At 52.0% G+C, this 25,587-nt stretch overlaps 2 protein-coding genes across 2 annotated transcripts in view; one reads left to right on the forward strand and one right to left on the reverse strand.

Annotated features, from left to right (window-relative positions):
* RRM1 (ribonucleotide reductase catalytic subunit M1) lies at nt 326-18,824 on the reverse strand. The gene is made up of 19 exons (XM_021384073.1): nt 18,532-18,824; nt 17,740-17,828; nt 15,800-15,977; nt 15,285-15,385; nt 14,639-14,698; nt 13,270-13,309; nt 12,235-12,397; nt 11,367-11,508; nt 10,682-10,765; nt 9,920-10,081; nt 9,295-9,374; nt 8,599-8,800; nt 7,539-7,688; nt 6,257-6,478; nt 4,812-4,888; nt 3,887-4,022; nt 2,915-3,010; nt 1,882-2,070; nt 326-1,555 (listed from the first exon to the last, which is right to left on the reverse strand). Exons 1-19 carry the CDS (start codon nt 18,548-18,550, stop codon nt 1,373-1,375), a joined length of 2,373 nt encoding a protein of 790 aa, XP_021239748.1. The 5' UTR covers nt 18,551-18,824; the 3' UTR covers nt 326-1,372.
* Nucleotides 20,284-25,587, forward strand: part of LOC110392112 (sodium-dependent proline transporter-like) — a 9,282-nt gene continuing 3,978 nt past the window's right edge. The window contains exons 1-4 of the mRNA XM_021384074.1: nt 20,284-22,960; nt 24,264-24,462; nt 25,127-25,258; nt 25,353-25,501. Coding sequence (XP_021239749.1) covers nt 22,796-22,960; nt 24,264-24,462; nt 25,127-25,258; nt 25,353-25,501 — 645 coding nt within the window. The 5' untranslated portion in view covers nt 20,284-22,795. The remainder of the gene's footprint in view (nt 22,961-24,263; nt 24,463-25,126; nt 25,259-25,352; nt 25,502-25,587) is intronic.

A 25,587-nucleotide genomic window follows, 5' to 3' on the forward strand; every position in this document is an offset into this window, starting at 1 on the left:
AACCTTACCTCTGGCACAGCCACAGGTTGGCTCTAGGAACTCAGCCTGCCTCCCCTGCATATTACTGAAGCATGGACATGGCATTACATGGCCCCTTCCTCGTGCTGCCTTCAGCCCAAACCTTCTCCATGCCCAACACCCCACTGAGCTCAGCAGGGCTGCCCCAGCAAACACAGGATCCTGGGTACACGCCTCGTTTTACACAACAGCAGCCCTCAGATATGGAACTGCGTGCACTAGGTGCAGGGCTCACACAAAAAAAAATCCCTGTCTCCAGCTGCTACAGCTCGAGTTTAATCAAAATACCGTTCCCAAGATACCGCCCTTCATTCCTTTGGCATACCACATTTTATTGAGTCTTGTGGATTAAAGAGTTAGTTGTATGGTACACAAATTCAATAAATATTTAAGAACTGGGTGATGAAGCCCCGTGGCTTTAGAGCAGGGAGTTAAGTACATAGAGAAGTAAGAACTTGTTCCTAAAATGTCGAGTAACTAGCTGCGGTGGGGAAATGCAGCGCTTCACAAAGAGATGGTGCACGCACTTAGAAGGCTTTCTGGCCAAGGACAGCATGGAATTCTATTACCTGAAAACTGATATGAACTCGAGTGGGTTTTTGATACAGAATAGGACACGCTGCAGCAATTCTGCCGTTTCCTGTCCAGAGATGAAAAGCAGAATTAACCGAGTGCAATGCCCTTCATGCAGGCTGGCAGCAGGAAATGAAGGCTCCAAGCTGCGAGGCACCTACCACCACGCTGCATCTCTGGAAAGTTCTTTGGAAAGGGGGGAGTTAGGGACAAGGCTAAATGGTGGGAGAAGGGCCTCGCCGGTGGATGTGCACACAGCATCTTCTCAAGCTGAACCTAAACTGCTCCTTTGCCAAGACAGACTGCCTGTCAGGCACAGCACACACCCAGCCTAGGGCTCTTTTCCTGGTGTTTTGTCACAGCAAAGGAGAACACGTCGGGCAGGTCCGCTTCTGCCTCTGAAGACAGAATACGAGTCTTTAGTAAATGAACAGAACTGTCTCAAGTCCCAGGGACAGACTTGTAAGTGGCACGAGCACTTTTCCCTGTCTGGTCAGGAGAAGTCCCTTCTGTAGGGTTCAACCCCAGACCATGCAAGAGCACTTAGGTTTCCAGGAAGCCCAGCTACAAAAGCAATACACAAACTTCTTACGCACTCTACCCCTACACGTGCACCAACCCCTAAAATTCACAGACGGGGAAGCTACAAGACACTACGGTCATCACCCTCCTGGCCACAGTTCCAGCAAGCTCCTCCGTCCCCAAGTTACACTAACTGCACCTATCTCAGGTGGGATCCCCCCGGCTGGAACGGCTCTGCTGGCACCGCAGGGCTGACCCGTTAGGAGCCGCACATCATGCACTCATCCCGGTTCTCCAGGGAGCACACCATGGCCGCTTTATTCCTTTCCTTCTCTTCCTCGGAGGCCTTCTCCCGCTCTCTGAGCTTCTCTTTGTTCAACGTGAACTGGATGGGGTTAGCAGCTGGCTTGGTCCTCAGGTAATACATGCCAGTCTTCAGACCCTGCGGAGAAAAAGCACGAATCCAGGAGCTGGAACGTGGCAAGTGATACAGCCGAACCGAGCTGCTGAGTCTGCCCTCCCGCAGGACACGCCACTGCAACGGCCCCACAGCGACACCTCGGGGTCACAACTACTGGGAGCAACCCCACAGCACCTGCAGCTTTATTGCTCGAGGGAGATATCCCACTAGTAACGCTGGATTCCAGGGAGGAAACGCTCATTTGCCCTTCTAAGAATCAGCGAGACCGATTTCTCACGAACACCCTTATCAAGCCCCATCTGCTCTCTTGTTCTCAAGGAGCCTCCCACCCGGCCCCTCCCAGATACCTGCTTCCACCCATAGAAGTGCATGCTGGTGAGTTTGCCATAGTTGGGCTCTGCGATGTGGATGTTGAGAGACTGGCTCTGATCGATGAAGGCTCCTCTGTCTGCTGCCATCTTGAGGATAATTTTCTGGGAGATCTCCCACACCGTCTTATAGAGCTGCTTCAGGTCACCAGGAATCTCAGATATATTCTGAAAGGAAGAGTTTTCCAATGCAGCATAACCAGTGGCTGCTCAAATTTTCACATTCATGCATACAAATCCTTCACAAATCACTGGTTTCCCCACATGAGAATTCTCACACAGCTGCAGCTCTGTCACGGAACCCAAACATTCTGGATCTGAAAGCACTCGAGCACAAAGAAGCCTCACCTGCTCTCAGAGCGTGATCTACGCTGGGGAATTTACTAGAGAAAAAGCTGTTTTCAAACAGGACATTCATGTTTTGTCCTAAATAGCTGTGAGGCTTCACAGAAAAGCACCGCGGCGCTCCCACGCTTGTCCAACTGCACAAGTGGGATGCACCTTTTTTTAGCGTGCACGACTCCGAGCCCAGCAGTCACGGCAGCATTTCAGCCTCCGGAGCGTAAATAATTCGTCCCACACAGATTCCTCCACACACACCTTCCAGATCTGGATGTCATGTACTCAGCTCCCATCTCAAGCCTACCCCTTGCTGCAAAATTAGCCCTTCACAACCTCTGCGATCAATGGGAATCCAACCCATTGTGGAACCTGCATAAAGCAAAGCAGCTCAACTCTCTGTTTGTTCTAGCAACAATCAGTCGTGTATTTCCATTGGAATCCTCTGTTCCACGGGCAAGCTGCAGCAGGAACACATTAGCGCTCCATCAGGCACATTCCCTCGTCTTTCTAATGGAAATGCTCCAGAGGAAGGCTTTTCCTCCCAGCCTAGCTGAGTCACTCATACACAGCAGACCTCAACATCACTGTGTGGCAAATGGGCTCCCAGCCGTCCTGCCAGCGCTCCTCAGCCTGGGGGGAGCCCCAGCCCCTCCCTTGTTTCCATGCGTACCTGGATGGAGCCATTGTGGGCAATGATTTGGTTCTTCATCTCCTCGTTCCACAGACCCCTCTCCGTGAGATCCTTCAACAAGTGTGGGTTCACAACCTGTAAACAGCAAAGGCCAAGGAATGAAAGCACTGTGTACTCTGAGCTACGTGCCCTGCCTTACAGCGCTGATACGCCTCCTAGAGGAGAAAAATCCACACCAACGTGCACAGGGATTTTCTAACATTTACACACGACCTTGCGCAGCCCTGCCAAACTTCCATCCTCCAGTTAGCACTAAGCAAACTCTTGCTTGCTGGGACTGCCCGGGGTACCTGGCCAGAAGCCCTGCACCTGACCCCACGCAGCAGTGGATAACAAAGCTGTTGTTCTGGCCACGTCACAGCTGTCTGATTTGATCCTGCAGTCAGGAAGCCATGGAGTGCCTTCTCTAACATGTACAAGGGGACGGACCAGACCTTCCTGACAGCTGGACATATTGCTCTTGTATCACCGAGAGCCCTCCGTTAACTCCAGCCTCCTGAACTCACGTCTTTTCACGTTTTTTTTTTCCCTACATGACAGTCATGCATTTCTGCATGTAAATCTTGAATGCAACCCCTTCAGATCTGTCCAGTGTTTTACACGCAGCTCTTTCCTCAGAACTGTGCAAAGCAGCACTACGGCCTCAGTTACATTTCCCAGAGATGCACACGTCTTCATTAATTTCACTAACCATCACTAACTCCTGCGGGCATGGTCAAGGTCTAATGAAGTGGAAAAGCAGCACTTCTTTACAATGCTGCATGTCCCACAGCAGGCAGCACTCAGTACAGACAAGCTGCTTACAGTCCTCAGCATTTTCAGCCTCTGACATAAATGTCTGACTGAACTGAGTGATCAGGAAGCAGCCTCCATTTTGCCTTTCCCAGTGGTGAAAGTTATTGAAATTACAACTGCAGAAAAGCTCTTTGGCAAACCTGCCCCAGTGCTTACCTGAAACTCTCCCGAAAGGACTCTGCGCGTGTAGATGTTACTGGTGTAGGGCTCAATGGATTCGTTGTTGCCCAGGATCTGAGCAGTGGAAGCAGTTGGCATGGGGGAAAGGAGAAGGCTGTTTCTGACACCATACCTGGCAACGATAGCCACGAGTTAGAAAGCTTCAACCAAGTGAGAAAGGACAGAAAAGACCCAGGAACGAGCCAGGAATTCTCAGCTCACACGTGCAGAAATCTCTCCCTTTCAAGGTGACCTGAAAAACCTGACTACCTGCAGAAAAAAGCACAAGTTTGACTGAACTTATGGGTCAGCGAGGGAGCACAACTCAGGTCTTTGCTATTTTCATCTTTAAAGAATCTTTTCTAAGCTACTTAGTCGTAGGAAAGGGCACACAGAAGAAAATCTCTGTCATACAACCCTGCAGGGCTCAGGCAAAAGCAAAACAAACAGCCCATGAGAAACCTGAGACCTCCCCACAGACAGAACAGGCAGATTTACTACATTTGAAAACGAAACCTGTACAAATGGAATAAAATTCATTACAGGCACCTCAACAGCTGCTGTCTTCAGGACATTCAAGGCTCAGCGCTTCGCCCTGTCAGCTCAGGAAAGCTCCCCAGTGTGGGTGAGCCTGCCTCATCACTACTTTGCTGAACTGGAACACAAACCATTCTGCTGATGCCTCCAAGATGAAACAACAGCTAGAACAGAGTCTATGGGGTGGGCACACCCTGGTACGTAACCAGAAAAACAAAGAAAGCCATCCACAAAAAGAGATCTGAAGAAAGACCTCTGAGGGGAAGGAAACAACAGGGAAATACACAGGGCCATTTTAATTCTTGCAGCCCACTTTTTGTTTTCGGTCAGTCATGACATATCCAATGCAATTTACATTTAAAACAAACCGTGCAAGATTACTCACTTAGCAATCTTCTCCTTCAAAGCCTTCCAGTCCCACAGATCAGATGGGGTGACATCCCACATGTCGTACTGCAGAATCTGAAGAACACCAATTATTTTCTCTGTACTTAGTGAATCATGCTACAAATTGACCCGTTACTCTTATTAACTGTTCGCTAAGGTTCAGTCTCAGCTAAGCTCCTGTATCACAATCTCACACTCAATCTTTTAGTTACACTGAAGGGCCCCCAGCAGAAGCTGAAGCTGCCTTTTCTTTTATAGAATCATAGAATTAGCTAGGTTGGAAAAGACCTACAAGATCACCCAGTCCAACCATCCACCTACCACCAATAACCCCACTAAACCATGTCTCTCAACACTATATCTAAATGTTTCTTGAACACCTCCAGGGACGGTGACTCCACCAACTCCCTGGGCAGCCCATTCCAGCGTCTGACCACTCTTTCAGAAAAGCAGTATTTCCTAATGTCCACCATGAATCTCACCTGGCACAACTTGAGGCCATTCCCTCTCCTCCTGGCACTAGTTACAAGAGAGAAGAGGCTGACCCCCAGCTCACTACAACCTCCCTTCAGGGAGTTATAGAGAGCCATGAGGTCTCCCCTGAGCCTCCTCTTCTCCAGACTGAACAACCCCAGCTCCCTCAGCCGCTCCTCATCAGCCCTGTGCTCCAGACCCCTCACCAGCTTCGTCGCCCTCCTCTGAACACGCTCCAGGGCCTCAATGTCTTTCTTGCAGCGAGGGGCCCAACACTGGACACAGTACTCGAGGTGGGGCCTCACCAGGGCTGAATACAGAGGGACAATGACTTCCCTGCTCCTGCTGGCAACACTAGTTCTGATCCAAGCCAGGATGCCATTGGCCTTCTTGGCCACCTGGGCACACTGCTGGCTCATGCTCAGCCCAGCATTGACCAATACCCCCAGGCCCGTTTCCTCTACACAGAATTCCAGCCACTCTGCCCCAAGCCTGTAGCACTGCCAGGGGTTGCTGTGGCCAAAGTGCAGGACCGGCACTTGGTCTTGTTGAGCCTCATCCCACTGGCTTCAGCCAAGAGATCCAGCCTGTTCACATCTCTCTGTAGGGCCTCTCTACCCCCAGGCAGATCAACACTTCCTGCCAGCTTGGTGTCGTCTGCAAACTTACTGAGGGTGCTCTCAATGCCCTCATCCAGGTCATCAATAAAGATATCGAAGGGGACAGGCCCCAGCACCGACCCCTGGGGAAAATCTTATCTTCCTCTTCACCTCAGTTTAACTTACGCATTTCTTAATGCACTTTAACAGCCGAATGATGGAAGAAACGCAGCACCCTTTGCACTGGTGCATCACTATCAGATTACGAAGCTTCAGTCACACCACTCCTTCTGGAACAAAGACCACGGGCAATCACACCACCTGGACTTCAGAGCCTTGGCCCTGAAAGAGGACACTTCCTGGCACTTACCCCTTTGCTGACAGGAGAACCCTCGTAGGTTTCATAGGGTCCTTGCTCCTGAGCGAGTTCACAGCTGGCTTCCAGAGCACCGTAATAAATGGTCTCAAAGATCTGCTGGTTCAGGCGCTGGGCCTCGGGGCTTTCAAAGGGGAACCTCATCAGGATGAAGGCATCAGCCAGGCCCTGCACGCCAATACCAATGGGCCGGTGGCGTCTGTTGGAGCGTTCCGCCTGCGGGGCATTCCAGCACAGGGAGCCATTACTTCAGCAGCACCACATGGAAACTAAGCTGGAAAGAACCTCTGGAAGGAAGGTTCCAACCCTAACCCTAACCCTAACCCTAACCCTAACCCTAACCCTAACCCTAACCCTAACCCTAACCCTAACCCTAACCCTAACCCTAACCCTAACCCTNAACCCTAACCCTAACCCTAACCCTAACCCTAACCCTAACCCTAACCCTAACCCTAACCCTAACCCTAACCCTAACCCTAACCCTAACCCTAATCTCCCCCTATGGCTGCCTTCATTTTTATTGGCCGTCCATTCCGCTGCCGTGACCCAGCTTGGAGTTCCACCCAGTTCCCCGCTGCTCAGTGTTTGGTAAGGCAGGAACTTGAGGATCCAGATCAAGTTTGTTTGAAGGGATCACTAATTCTAATTGCTCAACCTGACACCATAAAGGCGTGACTAGAAATGAACACTAAGCGCTTCCTGAAAAACGGATCCATGAAGATATTTGGGATATTTGGGAGATATTGGGGGAAAAAAAAAAAAGTGCTCCTCATCAGGTTTGGCCTCCAACTTTGAATATTTGCTTATTTCCTTCTCCAACACCCAGCCCTGCTGCTGGCCTTTCTTTTGCAATGCAAATAACTCTGCACCCTTCCCCTTCAAGAACTCCCAACCAACAACTCGAGACCGAGTTCCAGGATCATTCTCTCTGTTCTGCTTTCCACTTCACGCCTTGTGCTGCTGTGTGCTTTATTGAAGCCCACAAACACGTAAAAAAAAAAAAATCCAACTGCAGAACCACCTCAAGGGGAAGCTTTTACTACGAGTGCCTCACTAAGGAACCATTCAGGGCTGAAGCTGGAGAAGCCATGAACAACGGGTCACAGCTGCAAACAGGCAGCAATGGGAGCCCCCAGCCGTGTGCCACAACGAGTTTACACAACCCATTGCTGATCCCTTCTGCCCAGGACTGAAGTGGGACTGCAGAGAGCAGCAGGGCCCCTGGCACAGCTCCTGGCTTGCCCTTAGCTCCGGAGCAGTGCAGCACAGCACTCACCTCTGGCACGGGGTAGTAGTTGATGTCAATGATTTTGTTCAGGTTTCGGACAATAACTTTAGTGACTTCAGCTAGCTTCTTGAAATCATACGTGTGCTCTGGAGTGACGTACATATTCAGGGCTATGGAGGCCAAATTACAAACTGCAACCTGTGGAGAATGAAACGTTGAAAATGGATGTGCCAGCCAACACCCCATGCCAAATACACACTGTCTCAATTCCAGAGCATGCTCCCTACCCAAACAAAGCACCAAGCAAGCTAGAAGGCTGCAAAGACACAGTTCTCACTTGTACCCTTCTTACAAGCCGGAAAAAAAGGATAATAATTCAAAAAGGGGTAGTGGATATCAGTGTCACCGTAAAAATTCAGTCCTCCTGTAAGCTTTCCTTCCAGAAACTAAGTCCAACCACTTCTTATAAGAATCAGCAGATGGTCTCCGTGAGATCCAGAACATATCACAGCGCTGTATTTGTTATTTTTTAACAATCATCTTATTTCCAACCCCAGGATAATTGGAACAACTCGGCTCAGCTCAGGCAGTAGAAGGTGGTAGTTTCAGTTTTAACAGTCTCAAGAGCTTAACTGCACTAGAAATGTCCCATGTTGCACTAACTCATTTCTCCATCCTTCCTTTACTTCTGCTAGCAACGCTGCAGTCCAGGCATAGTAACCCTGCAGAGCACCTAAACGAGATGGAGAACTCAGAGACAACTATTACTGAAATTCAAATCTGGAGGTAAGAGATGCTTACACCACCAGCCTGCAAGCCAAAAAGCTCATTTCTCTCTCAAGCTGCCAGAGGTTCACCTTGATGTGCACCTTGTTTTTATACCAAATCCTCAACAGGAGTTGGAAAGGAGAGGATACCCCCCCACCCCCACCCCCCCCACACCCAGAGATTCAATGGAAGAGCTGTACACACTCGAGTCAAAACGTCCCCATAGTTTTCTTAGCTACCTGCTCCCTTCCCCAGCTAAGGGTCGCTCATATCCTAAAAAGCTGCAGTGAGCACGTGTACAGCTTTCCTAAATCGCTGCGAGTTCCTGCTCTCCACTTACCTCATCTTTGCTGGTATACTCCACTATTTCTGTGCACAGATTGCTGCATTTGATGGTCCCCAAGTTCTGCTGATTGCTCTTCCTGTTGCAAGAGTCTTTGTACAGCATGTAAGGTGTGCCGGTCTCCGTCTGCGACTCGATGATGGCGTACCAGAGCTGCTGGGCCTTCACCACTCTGCGGACACGACCCTGCTTCTCATAGCTGCAACAGGGCACACGTTGCTTGGTGATTCCCAGACTCTCCAGAAACAGCACAGCGCTCAGTTCTGTGATTCTATGATTCTTAACGCAACATCAGGTTCCCAAGAAGTCACCACCCCACTCAATTTCAAATTAGCCAGCAGAGCCTTAGCAGCAAAGTATCCAGACTGTTCTTGATAAAGGAAATTGGAAGCTTTCACTAAAGCACCCTACACAGTTAGCTCAAAACAGAGCCACCTACTGCATTAAGTAGGGACCATTCCAGAACTTCACTCTAAAATAACCTTTCATCCATACCCTACACCGAGCAGTTCACAACCTGAAGTAACAGTAACTAGATACCCCCATGTGTGCCATTGTTATCATGGTGATAACTGAACTGAGTGACCCCCTCGAAGCCAACACCACAGACCTGTGCTTTGGCTCCCAGATACCACACAAGGGCAGTTCTGTAATCAGATGGCCGCTGTATAAAAGCCTGCTCACTTTCCTTACCTCTCATATAGTTTCTCAAACTCCTCTCCCCAGACCTCATCTAGGCCAGGACACTCATTCGGGCACATTAAGGACCAGTCCTGTAAGAAGGAAAGAAAGACTCAGAAAATCAGTGGGTACCTCGTTAATTAACAGCATTTGACTACAACAGGATCTGCTGCTGAAAACAGAAACGTGAAAGCTCACATTCCCCACCCTGAAAAAGCAGGAGCCAACTTTTCCAGCAGACAGGGGGAAGGCGTTTACTGGAGCAGTCTGATTTATTTAAACATCAATGACACGAATATTTCTGACAAACTGAACTTTTGATCCTGAATATGACTGATTCTCAGGATATAACCCATTTTCAAGGAAAAACAAGCAGTCACACGAGGATCTCATTACTGAGAAGGTTTTGATGCTACAAGGAACCTGCAGGGTAAAAATTTGGCCTACAAGCACATAAGTGATGAAGCCCTGAAGCGAAGTATTCCACTGGAGTTCTCCACTTGCACAACCTAGTGCTCAGCTGGGGTACAGCAGCTTACTCAGGAAGATCCTGTGCTGCTAGGACAGCTCTGCAACACTCTGTGAATGCCATTCTTCTCCACTAACACACCCGCTCTGCACCAAACGAGCTTCTTACCTGGTTGGTTTCAACTCTCTTCATAAAGAGATCAGGAATCCAGAGGGCGAAGAAAAGGTCTCTGGCACGCTGCTCTTCCTTCCCAGTGTTCTTCTTTAAGTCAAGAAACTCAAAGATGTCCAGGTGCCACGGTTCCAGGTAGATGGCAAAAGCCCCAGGTCTCTGATACACACAACGTAGTCAAGATCAGAACAAACTGCCTTGAAAATGAAACCTCCCATTCCGCTGCTGTGTGCACACAACACCTTAAACTAACTACAAGGCAGTTGGATCATCTCATGAAGGCAATTTCAATGTACTTTTTTGTATTACTGTTGCTCTCACTGCAGCTGGGCCACGCTACTAGTTCCAGATACTTCATGAAAACAATTTCCTCTGTGCCAACAGAAGAGTGTGACAACTGCTAGATTTACTTATTGAGTCACACCTCCATGGGCCTCTGGTCTACCTGAATACAAAGGATGCAGAACAAGAAACTTTCTCCAGCCTTACAGCTCAATTCAGTCCAAGGAGTGACTGATAACCACTGCAAGAGGTGATCCTATGTGCACAAAGCACGCAGCAGACATATACCAAAAGATTTAACTGCGTGATAAAATGCATAGACAAAGGAGAACGCTAGGCTACCAACAAGGAGGGAGAAAAGTCCTTTTTCTAATAATGTGTCAACTACCACTGCATCACTGATGGCACTGCTTCAACCTTTCACAGCTGAACGCTGTGGATCCCCTCTTGCACCCCAGTTCAATGGAAAGCCATTACCTTGTTACCACCTTGATCCACGTAGCGAGCAGTGTTGTTGTAGACCCTCAGCATAGGAACAAGTCCGTTGGAGTTCCCATTTGTCTGCAGAAGCACAGGAAAACCATGGTTACTGAAAAAGCAACTTTCAGTCATCAGCAAAACTCTCATCTTGAAAGCTGGAAACTGATCATCTCAGCCAGTGCTTTGGTGGCACCACCACCCAGCCCTGGACCCCCCCACACACTCTCCTTTTTTAAATTAAAGAAATCCATCATCTTAACTAATTTCCTCAACACGAGGCAATCTGGAGTCTTGTAGAGGTTACACGGACAGTGACCAAAAACCAAAAAATCCACATATGTCCACTGAGCACCTTAGGTAATCAAACTACAAAAAGGAGAAGGACCAATGCATTAGCCTCTAGGCATATTCCCAGGCTGCTAACACACAGATAAGTTGGAATTGTCTGATCAGGCAGCGGAACGAGATCTGCTTCTTGGAAGGACTTCTCTTAGGAAGCCCAAGCACCAAGGAAAACCAACCTTTTTGTTCCAGAGCATATCAAAAGGAAGGACTACAGAGCTGGACCAGCTGCTGCGCCCAGCTGACTCGATGGAAACAGCATTGGTTTGGCAGCTGCACTACAGACATTTCCCCACAGCAGAAGGTTGCTCTCTGCTGGGTGCACCATCTGCACACTCACCCCAGCAATATAGCTGCCCGTGGCTCGGATGCAGCTCACAGCCAGCCCAATCCCACCAGCAGACTTGGAGATCAGGGCACACTGCTTGAGAGTGTCATAGATTCCCTCGATGCTGTCATCCTTCATGCACAGCAGGAAACAACTACGGAAAACAAACAGCTTTAGTATATGAGTATTAAAATAAAACCAACAAAAAAAAGGGTAAGTATTATATATACTAGTATTATGTAGTATTATAACTTAGTATTATGTATTAGGGCTGCAGAAAAACAATGGCAGACATTGTATCCTTAACGTGCTATGCAAAGCAAAGTATGAAGCAAAGTCACAGACTGCAAAGTGGAATAAAGAACAGCTTTAGAAAGCATCACAACAAATTACCAATGCCTTTGCTGACAAAGCAAAGCATTTCTAAAATCAGATCTGATTCCTAACAGTCACGCTTGCTACTTCTAGCCTATTCTGAAAAACCATCACCAGGATTCATTTTGCAATCAGTAAGACCATCAGTACAAGTAACTTGTAAATAAACAACAGCCACAAATTTCCGTTAGCTTTGGACATTACTGACACATCTGCTTCATCTTTCTAGTGGTTGGCAACCCTGCACGCAGCAGGGGGGTTGGAGCTAGATGATCATTATGGTCCTTTCCAACCCAGGCCATTCTACGCTTCTGTGATTCTACGATCCCCCCAGAGGCCACGCTAGAGATCGAGTTAAATCTGACAGCAGCTTCTCAAGCCTTCACCAAAGAATCCCAGCCACACAGTTCAGAAGCTGTGAAGGCATTTCACTGGAACAGGGCCAGCCTCCAGAACTTGATCTTCCTCCAGCTGTGCCCTAAGCAAGCTTGGAAGCCACGGGTACCTGGAGAGCTGGGGCCGGTTGGTGCCTGCGTTGAACAGCGTGGGCGAGGCGTGGGTAAACCACCTCTCAGACAGAAGATTGTAAGTTTCAATGGCAGCCTCGATGTCAGTTTTGTGGATTCCCACCGCCACCCTCATCAGCATATGCTGAGGACGCTCGGCCACTAGGCACAAAGAAGCAAAAGGGAGAAAAGAACGTCACCGTTATGTTACAAATAGTGCAGACCGAGGGAATAAGTTGTGATGCGCCACGGGCAAATTCAGAGCTGTTATTTTCCATAGAACCACAGAAGAGCTTCAGACTGGAAGGAACCTCAGCAGGTCTGAGGGTCAGGAGTCAGCTCAGAGGATCACATCAGTACGCTCAGTCCTGAAAAACTCGAGGGCTGAGACCCCACAACCCGTCCCACTGCTCAGCTGCTCTCATGAGGGGGAAAAAAAATCTATACTAACAGTTAAAATGCAATCCAATATCCATGCCAGCATCCAATTGCTCTCTATATTTATTGTATAACAATTAACATCTCAACCTCTTGTGTCCTGGGATTGTCAGGCTCAGGGCCTGCAATGGCTGGCAGTGACAGCACAGCAGCCTTTTCAACTTAAATTTACTGAAAAGTGCCTAGCATTGTAAGAAGCTGTCAGACAGAAACTAGTTCATCCTAGACAACCAGAGCTTTCAAAGCAGTGGGCTCTTCCTAAGAGACAAGTGAAGCACAGCTGTCCAGGCCACGCTGACATTATTTGGAACACTCCTGTAAACTTGCCACAGTGCTGCTCTTCAGTGATCAACTGCTTTCCATGCAAGCACAGCCCAGCCACCAGAAGGATGATAGATTCTTTGCCAAGAAGATGCTGCATGTGCTCAGAGAGCACCTGCAACAAGCATGCCACTTGCTTAAAGTCAGCACTCAATGCTTTTGCTGGACTGCTGGATGGAAAGCTATGAGACAGCCTATCTACCTCCCCACTCCCTTCTCTGTGCCATGGCTTTGACTTTTAAATTATGCATTAAGCTGATGCTGATGGTTCTTACCTTTTGAGTTGATCTTCAACAAGTAGGAGCGCTCTAATGTCTAAGAAGAAAGAACATTTTAGTGGTCATCCACACTTTCAGCTTAAAAAACATCACATTAATACAGAACTCCAACCCCAAGCATCGTCATGCTCTTCACCCCAGCTTTCAGAGGCACCAGCTCTGCACTCCACCCCTCCCCTTGTTAATGGCACAGGATACTGGGTGCCTAATGACTGAAAAGAGAAATCCACTACAAGATTCCAGCCCTGAGGACTCTGCTTTGGATGATGGGAGTGGCAGCGGAGCACGGAGCAGCAAGGTTCATCTCTGCCTTTCAACCCACAGTGAATTAAGGCTAGATAACACGGAAGCGTTTGTTCTCCCCAATGCCATCTCTCAGCATTATTCATTGTACTGTGATAACGTTTTCTGGACAACCTGTATCACAATCTGCTGCGCCGGGTGCTGAGCACACAAACCAACAAATATGGGAAGCCCACACTCGGAGCGGATGCCTTTTAGACTTGTGGCTAACGAATTACTGCAGTCATTACAGGAGGGAAGGTCAGAAATGGAGTGCCTGCACACATACAGAAGCACACAAACACCCCCTCGAGGTCCCCTCTTTCCTCCCTTGCCCGCTCTGCTCTACACCCTCCAGTGGTTCCCTCACTGAGGCCTGCTCCCCCCGACCCGAGCACACCACATCACACACGTTGCTGGAAGGAGCTCCAGCACTACACAAAGATCATCAGTTCTGCACACCCACTGAGGCCAGCGAGCTACCAGAAGCACTAAGTGCTCTGGAAAAGCCAAGTGCTCTCCAGCTAAACCCCCAGAGCCCGCTGCATCACGCCCCAAAACAATTCAGCAAGGAGCAGCGTGCTGGGAGGGCAGCAGGGAAGCAGACGGCGGGGGCACAGCAGACCGGCCCCGCTGTGGGGGTGATGTTCCAGCAGCATGGAAGAAGACAAACGCGTAGGTTGGCACGCTGAGAACTGTAACACAAAATAATGGCAAAGAAAAAAAAACACAAATCCCTTTTTTTGGTTATTAAGAATTCGATTATTTCCTTGAGGAATGGCATGAGCTGGGAAGCTTCCAGCGACGTTCAGCGCTATCTGCTGCAGAAGCTTAGAGCCCAACAGCTGAAATGTTACAGCAGCCAAAGGTACATTGCAAAGCCAAGAAGAAAGAACGTGAGTCATGCACTTAGGCAACTTCTTGGTGCAGGTGCTCTTTGTTTTTTACCAACCCACTGATGCCCTTCTTGCTCAAACCTAATGATTCTGCAAGGATTCCCATCCCTCCCGGATGACTCAGCTCCAGGAACACATCAAAACAGCAGACTTAGTTATCTTGAGTCAAGTGAGTAATGTGCTCTTACCTTAAAGCCAAAATAGTTGTAGGAGAAGTCTCTGTCGTAGATAATTGCAGAATTCAGGCGCTGAAAGGAAATAACAGAAAAATTTACATTCTGATTTTTGTGGCCTCGTGTTCAGGTACATCACAATGCTGTCGTTGTTTGATATTTCCAGCCTCAAACATCTGGTGAAACAGACACCGCACCAGAGGGAACCAAGGAGGGAAGAGCAGGCAGGTTCAAACAAGTGCACAGTGTTCACCATTTCTTTCAAGTACAGCGCACAATTGTTGGCTACACCGAGAAATACAAGATACAATCAAAATAGGAACGCAGCTTCCCCATAAAAACATGAGGCTGGAACAACTTGAAATGAGACACCAAGCCTCACCTCTCCCTCCTGCCTGCACAAAACACATTGCTACATCAAAAAGTCCTTTCTCCCAAATGAAGTAACTGGGCTGTCATCACTGCAAGGACATCCAGGAAAACACCCCTACGTGAAGGAAATTCCTACACCCTCTTTTAAAATCTCCAGAGCAGCTATCATCCGTACTCATTTCTGCAGGGGCTTCTTGTCCTAAAACAAATGGTTTACTTTAAGAAAAATAAATCATCTTTGCTAGTTCACTGTATTTCCAAAAGTTAGGAGTGGGAAAGCGTTACGTACATCTTTGTTGGCCAGGACTATGTCTAGTGTTTCCTTGGAGATCATTGGCGAGTGCTTCCCGTTGTGGGGATTTATGTAGTTGTAGAGGTCATCCATCACATCTACAATAGAAACATATTGAAAAAGAAGTGCATCTGCAGAGCTGGCTATATTTACATCCATCATCTGTTTTAGCAGACAGGGCTACCCATCCTCAGAAATAATCCCTGCCAGGTCCACGCAGATACAACTTCTCTTCTACCTGCTCCGTGCTATCACTAATCTGGCAACCTTAGCACTTGCCTAGCAATGTTCTTTATAGAATTTGTAACACGGAATAAATGGGAAGGACAGTGGGTGCATCCTAATTTCAGTCAGTCACATTCCTCACCGATCTGTTTTCATCTCCGTGGCATTTTCAATTACCCAGGGTACTCGGTAACTTCTGCTGAAGAAACATGTGCGTGCTTCTACCCTCTAAAACTCCTTCTCCCTTTCTGACTAATGGCCATCTAAATGCCCCCAGGCAGACTTACCACTGAACACTTTCTTAGTTTCTTTGTGCAGGTTGGACACCGCAATCCTTGCTGCCAGGATAGCGTAATCGGGGTGCTTGGTGGTCAGGGTTGCAGCCGTCTCAGCAGCCAGGGTATCCAGCTCCACGGTTGTGACTCCGCTGTACAGCCCCTGGATCACTTTCATGGTGATCTGGGCCTGAACAAGGCAAATAGTGCAGATCAGCTCCCCGTTAAAACGTCCCTTCTGCTGAGGGTACAAGACATCCTCCACTCCGAGCAATGCCTCTTACACTCCTTAATTAGAAAAGCAAACCAAAAGACCAACAGCTTTCAGTGAAACGCTGACTCCTAACAGAGATAGTGGGGCAGGAGGGAGAGCAGGGAAAGAGCAGAGAAAGCAGAAACCATTAACCCAGAACAGAATCATTAACACGTTTTTCTATGCAGACACTTTCCCAATGGCTAGAATGAACTACCAGCAAAGCTCCCCCCCTCCACCTCCTCCCCCCCCACCAAAAAAAGTCAGTTTAAAAGAGTGCTTGCTGCCAGTTTTGAAGCTGCAGATGAAGCTTGACTGTAAAATGCCTGATGAGATACGAATTATTATGCTCACAATGATTTCACAGCAAGAGAGAAAGAACCCAGCCCTGGAGGGGATACATTGGCTTTTGCTCCTTGGCTCAGCCTAACCTCCATCCGCCAGCTGGGACCCTTCCTGGGAAAAGCCTTTTGAACCTGCCATCTCTAAAGCAGTTTCTGCTTTCATGTCGAGCATTTAGCACTGATCACTACAAAAGAGATCACGCTCTACGTTGGAGAGCACAGGTCTGATCTAGTGTGGCAACTGTTCCATATATTTGAAGTGCCAGCAGCTTCACCAAACCAGAACGTGTGATCTTCAGACCTTACCCTCTGAAAGTAAGCACTTAACACTGAGGATCTTTATTACTGCCTTGAAAAGCATCTGGCACAAGATCCACGCCCAAAAGGAGAAACACAGAGCTCCAGAAAGAAAAATCTTCCACACTGCTGCAGAGTACATAAGAATGCAGCACTTTGTATAAAATTAGTTCCATCATTAAGGTGGGAGTACTAAGTCAGGAGGCACAGGAACCTTGCTTTTGTCCTCAGCACCAGCTCCTTCCCACTGGGATCACGGCAGCACACTTTGTGTTTCAGCACCCCCAAGATGAAAACTACTCACCAATGCTCCTCCTCTGCACCTATGGCTGGAGGGCACTACACTTGTTGGTAGAGAATGTCACTTATTTTATAGTTGCAAATTAAGACATGAAAACAGATTGGTAGATCTCAGAGATGGGAAGAGCCCAAGATGGCAACTCCAAATGTCCAGAGTGGTTCTCAACATCTGCATAAAGCATCTCACAGCTGTAAATGGGGGAGTCATCCTCTGCACAGGCTGCGGAAAGAGGAGCTGATGTGGGTAGGATCAATATGCACCCCAAATCCTACACAGCTCAGAAGAAATAGAGATATTAAAATGACAGGGGGGTTCTGAAAGACAGACAGGGCACCTTGTTTGCAGAGAGGTTCAAGGTCTAATTTCCATGTAGTATCGCTCAAGCTTTGCAGGTTGAAATTGAGATCAATCCACCACAACCAGCATTTGCGAGTCGGAACAACAAACTACTCTTTAAGCACAAGAAGCTCGATCACTCCAACAACATTTGGGCCATCTACCCAAAGCAGTTTACAACAGGTAAAGCAGAGACCTCCCCACAGTTCGGTCTCATCCTTTGTACCTGTAAAGCAAAAAGCATCAGGACACAAACAGAAGAAACGTGCTACAAGTATATTTGCCAACAGCTCCTGCACGGGTTGCTGCGCTTGGTTTTTGCCAAGGTGAACAAGCAGGTCACGCTTCCTCCTTGCTCACAGCTGCTGGCTTTTGGCAGAGCTCCCCACCAGGGGCAGAGAACAGGAAAAAGGGCACTCACTGGATCCACAAAGTCAGCGTTGAGCCCGTAGCAGAGCTTCTGGATGCGCGACGTGATCTTGTCGAACATGACACGCTCCTGGCGTCCATCTGTGGGGGGACAGGTTACAAACTGCAGCTCCAGTGGCAAGAAATGGATGACTTAAGGACGGTATCCTGGCCAGCCCCTCACACAAGGAGCCCACCAGGGTGGGAGTCACCAAGGACAACCCACTTGGGTTCGCTGAATCCTCAAGGTTGGAAAAGATCCCTCTAAGATCCCCACGTCCAACTGCAACCCATGCCCACCGTGCCCACCGACCATTCAACAAACGTTGAGTGTTCAAGACGTGTTTAGAAGTGGTAGAAAGGGCCATGGTTTAGCGGGTTATGTTGGTGGTAGGTGGACGGTTGGACTGGATGACCTGCGAGGTCTTTTCCAACCCTGGTGATCCTGTGTCCCTCAGTGTCACCTCTCCACGGTTCTGGAACACCTCCAGGGACAGGGATTCCCCCCCCCCCCTCCCTGGGCAGCCCGTCCCTGTGCCCGACCGCTCTTTCAGAGACTAATTTTTCCTAATACCCAACCCGAACGTCCCCTGGCACAACTTAAGGCCATCACCTCTCCTCCTATCGACAAGAGCAGAGGTCGACCGCACGACCTCGCCACAGCCTCCTTCAGCGCGGAGGCCAAGGAGCCCATTCCCAGAGCACCGGCGCTGTGGGGCCCGGGGGGCTCCTCGGCTGGGACGTAGCCCGGAGCCCAGAGCCCCTCGCCGCGTTCCCCCCGCCCACGCCGGCTCCCCTCGCTCACCGCGCTTCACGACGTGCATGGCGGCGGCGCGCTGCTCCGGCGCGGGCTCCCAACGGCTGCCGAGCGACAATTCCCGCTCCCGCCAACGGCGCTGACCCCGCTGCGCCGCCGTACGCTCCTCCCCCTCCGGCTGAAGCCACGGGCGACATCTTGGATCCGGGCGCTGCCTCTTTCTTTCCCCTCCGCAGCCACTTCGGCGCTGTCTCTCGCCCTCAGCGGAGTCTCAAACTCTGCTCTAGCCCCGCGTTCCCCTCGTACCTTCCCGGGGAGCACGACCCCCCGAGGGCAGAGAGGGCAGCGTGCCCGCTTCCAAGATGGCGGCGGCACTCTCCTCCTCCCTCAGAGCGGTTCGGGGCCGCGCAAGGGCGCGACGTACGGGGGCCGCGAAGGATCAGAATACCCTCGTTTCGCGATACGCATAACCGCAGTCGAGTGGTGATTGCACTAAATAATACTTAAACTAAATAGTATTTAATCATATTTAATTCGATTCTCCACGCGATTCTCCTACACTCTCCCCTCCGCTTCTAAAGAACACCAAAACCCTGAGGCACACGGCAGCTTATGTGCTATCACGGAGGCCTGTGTGCTGTCATGGCGGCCAGCCCATGTCCTGCTGTGAGGGGCCAGGAGGGACACCTCGAGAAGGGAGAGCCCCCTGGGGACAGGCAGCCCCACAGGGCTCTGGGAGCCGTGGGGATGCTGTGCCACTGCCCTCAGCCACAGCCAGGCAGAGCGTCATGGCAGAAGGCTCCATGGGGTCTGAGAAGGCCCTTTGGAGTCTGAGAAGGCCTCCTGGGGCTCAGGAGGCCCCTTGGGATCCCAGAACGCCCTTTGGAGCCTCAGAACACTGTGGACACCCTTCAAACATCGGGAGTGACAGTGCTGAGCAGCTGGCTGCTGCCCCTGTGCTGCACGACAGGGCCACGTACTTCTGCAGAACTCCCTCACAAAACGTCCCATGGTCCGGGCAGTGTTCAAGGACGGCAGCACTCGAAGCTCTGCTGGGGTTTGTGCACATAACACAACCCCAAACGTCAGTACTTCCTCTGCTAACGTGCGCTGGGTGCCGTGTATGCCAGCAGCCACCTGAGGTGTGGTGATAACAGGGCCTCTTCCAACCGAGAGGTGTGCCCATGTGTCAGGACAACGCCAGGTAGCGTGGGGAAGGGAAGCTGAGACGAACGCAGCACCAGGAACACTTGGTTTTGCCTTGTGAGAGTGCAGTCACCTCACAGGCGTGTTGTCCTTGGCTGGGGCTGACCCCGTGGGTCTCTGAGTGAGGTCCCCAGAGCTCTGGTGGCATGCAGCGGCTGGGAGCTCTGTTATTTAGAATAGAATAGAATCGTTCAGTTGGAAGGGACTTTCAGAGACCATGGAGTCCAACTGCCTGTGTGTAGCATGCTGCCGGTTACCCTGAGCCTGCTGTCACCAGCACTACCACGTCCCTTCCTGCTGAGCTGCTCTCCAGCCGCTTGTTTCCAAGTCTTTACATGTATTCAGGGGTGTATGCATGTATTCTGGGTGTTCCAGAGCTGTGGGGATGTGGCTCTAAGGGACACTGTCAGTGGGCATGGTGGGGTGGGTTGTGGTCTGCCAGGCAGATGTGGCCCGTGTCATAGAGTCATGGAATCATGAAGGCTGGAAAAGCCCTCCAAGATCCCCAAGCCCAGCCCCAACCCACCCCACCATGCCCACTGACCGTGTCCCTCTGTGCCACATCCCCACGGCTCTGGAACACCTCCAGGGATGGTGACCCCCAACATCTCTGGGCAGCCTGTTCCATGTACCCCAGCCCTTTGTTTCTGTCTGTGTCTGAGCACATATGAGGGTGTTGGTTCCATCACTGCTCAGTGAACGTGGCAGTTGCTGATCCCTCGGCGCTGAGCCTGGCTCTGAAGATGCGTGGCGAGTCAGCCTGGGAGCACCATGCACTGAGGCTGGACACCCAAAGAGCTCTAGTTTCTGAGAGGTGACACAAGGAATATCTGGAACTGATCAGGAAATGGAAATAAATTGGGGTTTGTTTCTCTATGTGGTTGGAAAAAGGCCTACAGAAGGAAAAGAACACTGCATCTTGATTCATTTGAAGCCTGCGCTGTGCTCACAGATCTTTGCCCTCGGGTGCTTTCTGTTTTACTCGCTCTTTTTTGAAAAACAATAGCAGGTGGAGCAGTTGTTTCGTGTTATGAGGATGTGACTGTGCGTCATGGGTTAAACTGCTGCAGAGGAACATCAGCCTCCTCCCCTCCAGCGCGGCTGTGGCAAGATCAGAGCAACCACGATCAACGCCCAAGAGGCAAGTTTGGAAGGAAGTGTAACAACGAAAACCAAACTTCCTGAGGCCGCACAACGCTGTACCTCCACCCAGCCCTGAGGCAGCTGTGGTTGGAATGGAGCTTCTGTGCCCACGGGTTCCTGTTGTTATAGGTTTATATGTCAGGAGTTCTTCGAGCAGGCTGCCATGGCTGAATGGCACCGAGCTGGGACAGGACCCAAAGCTGTTTCACCTCTAAGTCCCACAATGTGAAGCCACAAAACAACAGATCCGACTCTGCTGTGGATCAAGGCGACAGACCTACCAAGGAGTGCATGGCTCTCACCTCATAGAATCATCCAGTCATTAAAGTTGGAAGAGACAACTAAGATCGTCAAGTCCAACCATCCACCTCTTGCCTACGCACTCATGTCTGAGCGGGTGTGAGAGCAGCTGGGAGCCTGGCACACTCTGCAGCCAGCGATGAGGGACCAAGAGGGAGATGCAGGGATTTGCATCCTACCCCCACTCCAGAGCTGACGTACGCTGTGGTGTTTTAATGCAGAGCCCTCTCCAGAACAAGGGGTCCGAATGCCTCTGGGCTACAGGGGAAGTTGTGAGCATCTGTCATGGGGTTTCTTATGGGATCTGCTCTATGAGGAGAAAGTAGGATGGAAAATTATAATCCTCCACTTCTTGGTTGTTCTGTGCATCATTATGCGCTATGCTAATTTCCCTACTCTAATAACGTGTCCCTCAGGGCAACTTTTTGCAAGGCGGTGCAATAAACAAGGCCACCAAAATGACCCAAGCTGAAAATACCTCTTCATTCCCCTCATTTGGATGGAACTACATTGAATTCCTTGGCCCAGAACCACCTGCAGGGATGCTGCTCGCTTGCAGACTGCTCTCCTGAAGCTGCCGGACATCGCGCCATCCCAGGACCACAACAGCTCCCGGTGGATGGCACGGGATGAAGGCAGCCACCCTCACCCAGCAGAACGGCTCTGCCTCCTTTGGTTTCTTTCTACTCCTGTGAATTCAGCTGCTGTCAACTCACAAAGTCTTTTTATGTTCCTTCAGAGCATCACCAGCTTAGTGGACAATGGGGCAACTCAAGCCCTGTTCCCATCCTGCACAAGTGTTCTTGGTTGAAAAGAGCCAAATTTGTGTTGGAAGTCCTTCTCCTTTCTCCCTTCCCGGTGGTGGTGGGGGATAGTCCTGGCTCAAGGGGTATTTCCAGGTTCTGAGGGACCTGCTCCACTCAGAGGTCATTAACAGCTCCAGATGGAGCACCATGGACATGGCCAAAGCGAGGCAGAGCCAGAGCACTGGCCGTGAAAAATGCGTGTAACACGGAGATGGACGGGAGCCGGTGTGCAGAGGGGAGCAGCGATCTAACCCAGTGTCCCAGGGTTGGAGGTGGAGGCGCTGAGAGCAGATGGCTCCGTGCTGGAACGGAGGAGCTGCAGGAGAAATGCTTCATGGGTAGATCACAGCTTTAACCTCAGCTCTCTTTCAGCAGCTGATGATGAGGCGGAGCCTGTATCTCTGCTCCTTGTTGGTCTGGGTGGTTTTCCAGAGACCAGCTGGGAAAGCAGGGTGACAGTGATGGGTGTTTCGGGGGGTGCAACCAGCAAACATCACCTGGAATGGGAGGTTCCCAGCACAGCTCCTTCCTCACGCTGGGCTGCTGTCCAGCCTGGGGGGCACAGCGGATCCCTGCGTCCTTTGTACCACTCTCCCTTCTTCCTCGTGCCCTCATGCCTGCAGCACGGGGTGGGAGGCCATCCCATCTCCTCTGCAGTGGGTCGGAAGTTTGCAGTGCCCTGGTGCTGTCCTCCTGCCAGGGCATGGGGATGCTCTAGCTGCATGTCTCAGTCCAGGCACGGGAGGAGTGCAGCATGAAACCGCGACACAACAGGGGCTTGGAGCTTCGGCTGGCCACCCCAGCACGCACCTTGGCTCCCCAGCTCACAGCTATGGGATGAGTAGTTTGGGGGGACCATGCAGCCCATGGCCTCCCGAGGGCTGACAGGACCTGGGTGCACAGCGAGCCGGGGCGGAGCTGCACCTGGCACAGGTGAGCACACCCCGCAGCAGGAAATGCCGCGAGGCGAGCACCTCGACACAACGGGGCTCCCAGCCCCCGCCACACCAGAGGAGCCCACGGTAGGACTGGGGCCCTGGGGACATCCTTGCATTGTCCTGACCCTGTGCCCAGCACTGGGGGACCGCTGGGTGCAGGTCCCCCTCCCCCCAGCCCCACAGCAGCTGTGTGCCCCCAGTGAGTTCTGCTGGGAGCAGCGCTGGGGACTCTGAGATTGCACGGGGGTTCCGCAGCGCGTTGTCCCGCAGTGGTGGGAAGCTTTTGGGGCTCGGCTCCTCGAGCAGCCCCACTGCCATCAGGCAGTGCCCCGGTGCCCCATCCCCACCCCCGTGGGGCACAGCTGCAGGGGGTCTCGGAATGCATAATGCCGGGTGTTGCGCTGGGTGCAGGGCAGGGCTCCCACCCAGGCTCCCACCCAGGCACCCACCCAGGCAGGCTGTGCCCGCTGTGCCCAGCTCTCTCCTCCGAGGGCGGGGGGGTTGATGCACAGCCGAGGCCTGAGCATCTGCAGAGGGCTGCAGTGTCCCCACTGCTCACCCTGCTTTCTTCACCCAGTGGCTCATGGCTGGGACATGGGTGCGTTGGGTGGGTGAGCAAAGGGCAGGAGCAGCCCCCCGGGCTCGGACACCCCCTGGGTTCCACTCTTGGGCTGGCTCCTGTAATCACATCGGGCATCCCCGTGCCGTGCTTCCCGGACGGCTCTGACACAGCGCCAGGCAAAGGGCAGAGCCCTCAGTGTGGCCTTGTCCCGGCGGCACAGTTCCTGCAATCTGCAGCTTGTTTGCATTGCCCCAGACAGTCCGTGCAGCGCTCTGTTATCTCACAGGCACAGGGGCGGCTCTGCTGTGGGGCACAGCTCCATGCAGGCGCTGGCACCGGGGGGAAGTGCCCATGGACTTTGCACCAGAGCAGCCAGGCGTGCCCTGCAGAGACTCTGAGCACCCCAAATGCCCACGTCCTGGGGCACCCCGCAGCATCGCCCTGCAGCACGGCATGATGCCACAAACACAGCTGCTCACGGCTGCTCTGACACCCACAGGGAGGCACGTGCTGGATTTTGGGGTTTCTGCAGAGCTGGAGGAGCGCTCTCCGTGCAGCTGGATGCAGATCACTTTCCCCACGGCCCATCGCATTGTTAGGGAGGAGTCCTGCAGGCTGAGGAGCCCCAGCCCTGGTCCTGCACACCCCAAGTCCTGTATGCATGTGTGCTGAGCACGGAGCAGCCCCCGCACACCGCCCTGAGGCAGAACCCTTATCCTAGCACTGTGTGCACAGCGATGCATCTTCCTCGCCCCGTCCTCCTCGTCCTCCTCTGCTCTGGTGTCATCTTGGCCACGCGTTCCCAATTCTTTGCTCCTTCTGCAGGTGAACATCTTCCAGACACAGGATCCTATCACCCCTCAGCCTTGGGCAGAGCCCCCGGCCCCAGTGGGGGGCCCGGCCCCCAGCCCTCCCCGTGACACCTGGGCCGGGCAGCACACGTTCCTGCTCTCCTGCCTGGGCTACTGCGTGGGGCTGGGCAACGTCTGGCGCTTCCCCTACCTGTGCTACCGCAATGGAGGAGGTGGGTGCTGCCCCGGCACTGGGGCTCAGCATGCTTGGGGGGCTCAGGCAGTGCTGCCCTCTGGCTCCACTGCTTTAACCCCACTGCGAAGTGCAGGGTGCCCAGGTTGGCTCCATGGTGCCATGCAGGAATGGGGACGTGCCAGGACCGCAGCTGGGTGGATGCGCCCGGGCTGAGCTTTGCACCTTGCCTTCACCAAGGAACTTGGCCCCGGGGCAGGGCTGTGGGTGCTGCTCTGCTTCGGGGCATGGGTGTGGGGTTCATTGTGTCTGTCCCTGCGTTCATCCCCAGCGGCCGCACTGCCAGCACTCTGTGCTCTGTGCAGTGCAGTGGGGAAGAAGCGGTGTGCATAGCCGGGCGCTCCCTGGGGCTGGGATGGGCAGCAGGAGCCCACGCTGCCCTTTGGGTGTGACACCCACAGGGCTCCTGGTCTGGGTGGGAAAGGACCTCGAGTACCACCCACCCCTCCATGGGCAGGAACGTCTCCCATAGACCAGGGGCCCACAGCCCCACCCATGGCCTTGTGCGCTGCCAGGGTTGGGTGCCCACAGCTCTCTGGGCAGCCCGGGGTCTTTCCCTGCCCTGTGTCCATCCCCTGGGGAGGTGCAGGGCCTAGTGCATCCTCTGGCCATCCCCTGACCCACTGCCCCTCTCCTCATCCCAGGCGTCTTCCTCATCCCCTACTTCCTCATGCTGCTCCTGGTGGGGCTGCCACTCTTCCTGATGGAGCTGAGCCTGGGGCAGTACGGGGCCGCGGGGCCCATCACCGTCTGGAAGTGCTGCCCCATCCTGCAAGGTAGGCCCAGCGCCAGGGGCACCTCTCCCCATGCCCCCCTCCAGCTCCCAGCCCCTCAGAGGCAGGCACGGAGCAGCCCCTCTCCCCGTTGCAGGCGTTGGTGTGGGCATGCTGGTCGTGTCCTCCCTGGTGTCCATCTACTACAATGTCATCATCGCTTGGGCTTTCTACTACCTGAGCTTCTCCTTCCAGAGCCCCCTGCCCTGGTCTTGCGATGCCCCCCAGAACACAGAGCTCTGCCGGGTCAGTGGCCCTGAACAGGGATGGGACAGGGGATCCAGGGACGTGGCTCCCTTGGGGTCAGGCTTTACCTGCAGTGGGGAGGGGGG

Source organism: Numida meleagris, chromosome 1 (genome assembly GCF_002078875.1).
Source record: "Numida meleagris isolate 19003 breed g44 Domestic line chromosome 1, NumMel1.0, whole genome shotgun sequence".
NCBI lineage: Eukaryota > Metazoa > Chordata > Aves > Galliformes > Numididae > Numida > Numida meleagris.